This window comes from Brachionichthys hirsutus, chromosome 17 (genome assembly GCF_040956055.1).
Source record: "Brachionichthys hirsutus isolate HB-005 chromosome 17, CSIRO-AGI_Bhir_v1, whole genome shotgun sequence".
Lineage (NCBI taxonomy): Eukaryota > Metazoa > Chordata > Actinopteri > Lophiiformes > Brachionichthyidae > Brachionichthys > Brachionichthys hirsutus.
The window spans coordinates 11,741,049-11,747,699 of NC_090913.1; the positions used below are offsets into that span (position 1 = coordinate 11,741,049).

Genomic DNA, 6,651 nt, shown 5'->3' on the forward strand with positions numbered 1-6,651 from the left:
CTACGGGCTGGTTACACGCTCTGAGTGTTCATCGCTCCATCGCTGGCGTCCAGCAGGACTTTCCTGACCCCGGCGGGCCTCGTCGCAGCGTCTGAGTCCAGTTTGACGTGAACAAAAGCCGTCCATAATAATCCGCCTCTTTCTAAGCGAGTGAAGAAAGTTTTCCATCGGAGCGATCCGGACGCTCTTTGAACGCAGCCTTTCCGTCTGAAATGCAAACCCGGCTGCTGAACGGTATTCATTTCTCTAAGGATACATTCAGTTGTGTGTGGTTGTGGTCGCGTGAGTAAAACTGAATGCAACTGTAAGGGCGAAGGCCCATTTATGCTCCGTCAGCACCTACATGTCGCCAGCGCTAAAACCGAAGGGGGGGGGGGGGGGGGGGGGGGTCAAATATGGCGAGGAGGAGGTTGTGTTGCCAGTAAAAGTGGAGTTGTCCTTTACTAGTTTGTCGCGCCTTGCTTGACCCTCGACCTTTCCTGGCGGCATTGCCCAGATTCATAGGATGCGCCACAAGGAGCATAAACAGGCCTGGAGGGAGGAGGCGGGACGATGGCTGCAGCCGGGCTGGGGGGGGGGGCTGTTGGGGTCGATTTACTACCACAGTACGTTGGTCTTCGAAATGAACGGGGTGAGCCGATGGCGGTGTGCAAATCCTTTTCCTGTTTGGCTGCAGTATTTAAAACACATTTCAAATACTTCTTTGTAATTGATCAAGTTGGCACAGTGGAACCAGAGGAGTTAGAAAAACACCTGGGGGGCGGGAGGAGACGATAGAAACGATAGAACACAGCGGATCTACAGGAAGCTGAGAGTCTCAGCCGCTGTTTGATTGTGAACAGTGCAGATATGTCCCCCCCCCCCACCCCCGTGGGAAATGAAGACATTCATTTTGAAGATTAAAAACGTACCCTTGTAAGTGAGCAGGTAGGGATCTAACTCGGGATTCGGGTCTCTGAGATGTCTGAAAGGTTTCGAAACCGCGGCGTACAAACAAAATGGCCGCGTCCGGTTGCAAATATCGAGCGTTCCTCTCGCTCGTCTGCACAGCGCCGCCTCTCCGGGAGGATGAGGAGCAGATGAAGCCGTTCGCCGGGAGAAAAGGCGGCCTTGTTTTTTGGCTCGGCAGAGAGCACATTCCTCTTGGTAGAAAGAAAAGAAAAGACGAGTCAAATGTCTCGTCCGTCGTCTCGTTGTCTCTCGTTGGAGCCATGCCATGTTCAAATAACAGAATATCAATGATGAGGCGCACAGGAAGAAGAAGAAGAAGACCAGTATTAAGAATAATTAATAGTAATAACGTACTATTCTAGGCTCTTTAAATTCTAGATATAAAACCCGTGGCGAGGAGAAGTCGGTACACAGTAAGGGCTCGCTCATCCCCTTGGTTCATTTGGCACATTTAACTCTACTGTTGCCTGGCGACCCATCCAGAATGTTCTTATTTTGAATCTTCCAAATGTATTGTTTTTATATATATATGCAACACAAGGCCTAAAAAAACCCAACGACCCCAGCAGAGCTAGATCTAGACCGATGGCGAGCGGATGAAGGCGGATTGAAAGCCTCGCCAGGCTGTTCCGGATGGGTTGCCCGGCAACATTTAAGGGTTCTCTTTTATTTAGTTTAGTTTTTCTTCATTCAGAACAGTAAAAAATAGCTACATAAGTCTGAGCTATGACTCCATTACGTTAGAAAAGTTAACTCGGTCTCTCTATCGGTTGTTGATTGTTGTTGTTGGGTATAATATTTGGGTTTTGTCGTCCCTCGTGTTCTCGTTGTGTGGCGTGTGCGTCGGTGCGTGTGTAGATGTGTGTGTAGATGTGTGTAGGTGCGTGTGTAGATGCGTGTGTAGATGTGTGTGTAGATGCGTGTGTAGATGTGTGTGTAGATGTGTGCGTCGGCGTGTGTGTAGGTGCGTGTGTAGGTGAGTGTGTAGGTGCGTGTGTAGATGTGTGTGTAGGTGCGTGTGTAGGTGTGTGTGTAGGTGTGTGTGTAGGTGCGTGTGTAGGTGCGTGTGTAGGTGTGTGTGTAGGTGCGTGTGTAGATGCGTGTGCGTCGGTGCGTGTGTAGGTGAGTGTGTAGATGTGTGTAGGTGCTTGTGCGTCGGTGCGTGTGTAGGTGCGTGTGTAGACGTGCGTAGATGCTTGTGCGCTCGCCGTACGCTCATTTGTATTTACAGGTCAGTCTCGTTCTTTCTCATCGGAGGCGCCCGGTCCAGATGTGCGATCAGGTCTTCTGCTGGGCGGACACGCCCTTCCAGTAGTCCAGTATGTCGTGAAGATCTTCATCCTTGGCAAACTGAACCTTCCGCCTCAGGGCGTGGCCGGCCGCCACGTATCCCTCGTCCTCCATGGACGCCTGCCGGTGCCTCTTCCGGTGTAGTTTGAACCGCTCCCACAGCCCGAGGGTCGGGGTGCAGAGCAGCCCCTCCTCCTCCTCGCCTTCGTCGGGGCTGGAGCAGTAGCTGAGGTTGTGGTACCGGGGCGACAGTGGGTAGTGTGGGGAGAGCTGGGAGTAGGTCTGCTCCCGCTGCTTGGCCTGCCTGCTGAGGGTGAGGGGATCGAGCATGGAGGGCTTCCGGGCCCCCGGGTGGTGGTGGAGCTCCTGCAGGTCCTGGAGGTGCTGCTGGGAGCCCGGGTAGGAGTGGCGGTGCTCGTTGTACTGGCGGGTTCTCTGGGCTTCTGCTCGTAGGATAGCCGCCGCAGGAGTGACGGCACGGACGGCGTCTCGCTCTCCTCTCTCGCCCGGGGAGGTCCTCTCGATGTAGCGGCTCTCTGAGGAATGGTAATCTCCTTCTGAGCGGAAGGAGCGAGGGCTCCGGCCTGGGGAGGAGGAGGTGGGAGGAGCTTCCATGCTGTGGTGGCGCTGCAGCGAGGGATGGTAACTTCTGCCCCTTTCATCTCTCCCTCCTCTTCCTCCCTTATACGCCGGTGATAGAAATTCGCCTCCTCTTTCCCCTCTCTCCTCAGAGAGGAGCACGAGCTGCGGCTCCGCGGTGGAGACGGCGCCCCCGCCTGCTGAGGAGGGGGACTTCATGCCCTGTTGAAAGGAGGTGGACTCGGACTTGAGAGCGTCGATGCAGTTATTGATGATCTGGTTGACTTTATCGACTTCCTTGGCGATGGTCGAGATCTCGGCGACTGAGCCCTGAGGATTCGCTTGCGGCGACGTCTCTCTTTCTCGCTCCCGTTCTCTTTCCCTCTCGATGCCGGAGCCTCTCACCTCCATGTAGTTCATCTTGGCGGGCTTGTGTGGCGGCGTTTCTGTCACCTCCTGGAGCTTGTAGGGATCTATCTCGCCACCTTGAGGGAGGTACGGCATTCTGGGCAGACTGTCCCCGCCGGCAAGCTTCTGGGGAGCGGATCCTCCGCTCCCTCCTTCTAGATCTCCTTCTCCCCCATATTTGAGCTCAATCAAAGTCCTCTGGATCCTGCTCATCTTCCTCTCCTTCTCCTCCATGCGCCTCCTCTTCCTCAGGCAGTGGACAACCAGGCCGAGGAAGAGGAGCATGCCGAACAGGCAGCCTAGAATGGTCATGATGTAGTGGGTGGCTGACGACTGATTGTCCACCCTCTCTTCCTCGCCCCAGCGGCCGGTGGAGACGGTCAGACACGTGTGGTTGAAGCGCAGCGAGTTCCTTATGGACGCCACGCAGTACGTGTAGTCCGTGTTGGGTTTCAGGTTGCTGAGCTCGATGTTCTGCCTGTGGTGTTTGAGGACCTGGATGTCCGTGAAGAAGCTGTTGTTGTACAGCACCAGGATGTACATCTTCTTATACGGGTGAGGGATCTGAACCGTTAACACGGCGCTCGAATGCAGCATCTCCTTCAGCATCATGACCGGGTTGCCGTCGGAGAAGATCGGGCTGAGGTTGATGACCTCGTCGGGCGGCGTCCCCGAGGAGCAGTCGTCCAGCCCGCAGGGGGAGGCGAAGTCCGGGCTGAAAGTGGTGGGATCGGCCATGCCGACGGCGTAGAAGTCGGTAGCGCCGCCATCTGTTGCGCACGCCAGGCTGAGCTGGTGCAGAGCGTTGCGATGGGTGGGCGCGCGGGGGTTCTGGCTCAAGAGGTTGTAGCCCAGGTATCTCTGAGGGGCGTCGCACACCATCCGTTCGCTGGTCCTGTTGGGGAAGGCTGAGAGCCAGCGAAGGAAGTCCAGCAGTTCACAGGAGCAGTTGAAGGGGTTGGTGTAGAGCTCACAGGTAGTTAGCTTGGAGAGTCCGGAGAACAGGCTGCCGTCCAACACCTGGATCCTGAAACGAGAGCAAGACAACATGCTAACCGGTCCTCAAGGTGCTCCCAGCAGATCAGTCTCTCTCTCTCTCGCCTTTATCAGAGCGCCGATTAGTTCTAAATCTCAGCACTCTGCACGTGTTCCGCCCGGCGGTTTTTCCTTCTCTATCCTGCAGAGCATCCCAAATTTAGGAAATGGCAACACGACGTCTGGCATTGATCCAAAGGTTTGCTCGTGTTTCAGACGCTTGAAATGAGGCTGTGCTAGAAATGCCTCAACTTGTTTGCTGTGTTATTAAATGCACCAATAAATTACAAACAGTCCTTTTTTATCTTGTTATTAAATGCCACTTTTAAACCACTATTAAGCAGCAAAACGGCCTCCGGGCTGCCGTGATTGTGATCAATTAACTGTTAAAGTTGCACATTCTCTTGGCAGCATTTTCAAATCGCTTGCTTTGTCCAACTTCCATTCCTAAATATTAGCAAATGGTCGCCGCAAGCTATCCAGCTGTCTGAGCAACCAGCCGCCGCTACCTGTTCATGGACAGGTCCACGTTCTCGATGTTGGGGCATTCCCAGAAGGTGTTGGGGGTGACGGTCTCGATGACGTTGGCCTGCAGGTACAGATACTGCAGCTTGCCCAGGCCTCGCAGCATCCCCTCAGTTAGGTTCCTCAACTTGTTAAAGCCCATCTGGAGAACCTGGGGAGACGAAGACAAAGCGGGGATTATTGGAATCCCCGAGGAGCCGGCCGGCGCCAGGCGGCACTCGAGATGGGGGACGGAGAACAAACAAAGGCCGTCCTGTACAATTCGATTGTTGACCTAGCAAAGATCCTCTTCGCCTGTTCCCTCCTGGCACAGCCGCCAGGAGAGACGGGAAAGCACGCCGGCGCTGGAAGCCGTAGTGAGCCGGTGCACGCCCACGTGGACGTGCGTGAGTCACCGCGGCGTCGCTCACCTGCAGGTTGAATTGCGCTGAGAAAGCGCCGTCTTCCACGTAGCTGATGTCGTTCTTGGTGAGGTTCAGGTAGGTGAGGTTGCCGAAGCGGCTGAGCGAAGAATAATGGACCGAGCGGATCTTGTTCTCGTTCAGCCTCAGATCCACGATGGTGCTGTCGGGGAGAAAAGCGGCGAGCTCGAGTGAATCTGGCGGGGAAGGGAACGGAAGCCGTTTAAAAGGCGTCACCTGTTGATGTGCGCGGGGATGGCCTCGTACGGCGGCTGGTTCATGCTGCAGATCGCCAGCCACACGAAACCCTTCTCCCCTTCGATGAGCCAGCAGTCGGCTGTAACCGTCGGCAACCGCATCGCCGACAGCAGGGCGAGCCAGCAGAGGAATGAGCCGGCCGTGGACAGGACCACTGAAGAGCCCCCGCCCGCGGCGTGTCTCCGCTGTCCCCGTCCTGTCCTCCGGGCCGTTCGGGACATCGTCGGAATATCCGTTGGGGAAAGCCGAGCAGAGACGCTTGCCATCTAACATTTATTGTTATGGGCTGGCGCCATAGGAAAGGGAGCGATGGGTGCTTTATGGAGGAATATATCAGGGAATGCCCTTTGCTGTTTGGTAAAAACGCTCCTCAGTTTGTCTCGTGGTGAAATCTCGAGTTTTAGTCGCGTCGGGAAATCAAGGATTCTTCAACGTAGGGATGAGCCGATAAATGAGATCCGTCGTTTCTCTGACCGCTTCCATTAGATTTGTTAGGAAACACTTTTGGCGAGCGAAAGTCGTCCCGGCGCCAGAAAGGCTGCTGCTCGCCTCTTCTGTGGCCGTCCGCATGCCTGATTGGACAATCACTTCTTCTCTTTCTTCCGCATCCCTCGCTCTGTCCTGTGAGGTAGAAGGGAAAGAACGGGAGAGAGAGAGAGAGAGAAGGGTGTTAGTGAAATATGTCGGACGCCACCAAAGACGCTCCTGCTTTTGAACCAGGCGTGATAAAAGCCACTCTGATTTCCAGACGGAACTTTTAGGCCGGGTTCTAGAAATGGGAGAAATAGCCACCTGATGTCTGCTGGAAGAGGAGCGATGAAGGAAGGCGGGGAGCGAGATGGCAATTTGGAGTAAGGAGTGGAGACGATGGAGCGATAAGGTGAGAGAGAGGCAGCTGAGGGAAGGGGGGGGGGGGGGGGGCTCCCTCTCTGAGCGCTGCTCCATCCCTCCTGGTGACGGAGGAGCAGAGATGCTGCTGCAAATCTTTTTTGTGAATGGGACAAAAGGCTCGCCGTCACGCCGCGGCGTGAGCCTCCCTGATATCGTGATATCGGTGATTCCCGGGGTCGCATTGAACGCACCGTGGTGATTTTAGCTCAACCTGGGGACATTTATTCTGCAGAGGTCTTGTGGGAAACGCTGTTTTGTTAGAAGCATAAATATTTAATAGAGCCGAGGGAATCAGGAAGCATATTGTGCTGAA

The 6,651-nt window shown here is 54.9% G+C and overlaps 1 protein-coding gene across 1 annotated transcript; it reads right to left on the bottom strand.

Moving 5' to 3' along the window:
• Positions 1-2,229: 2,229 nt before the first annotated feature.
• Positions 2,230-5,713, bottom strand: elfn1b (extracellular leucine-rich repeat and fibronectin type III domain containing 1b). Its single transcript, XM_068751237.1, has 4 exons — positions 5,427-5,713; positions 5,199-5,352; positions 4,773-4,939; positions 2,230-4,255 (listed from the first exon to the last, which is right to left on the bottom strand). The coding sequence occupies exons 1-4, from the start codon at positions 5,711-5,713 to the stop codon at positions 2,230-2,232; spliced, it is 2,634 nt and encodes an 877-aa protein (XP_068607338.1).
• Positions 5,714-6,651: the final 938 nt, after the last annotated feature.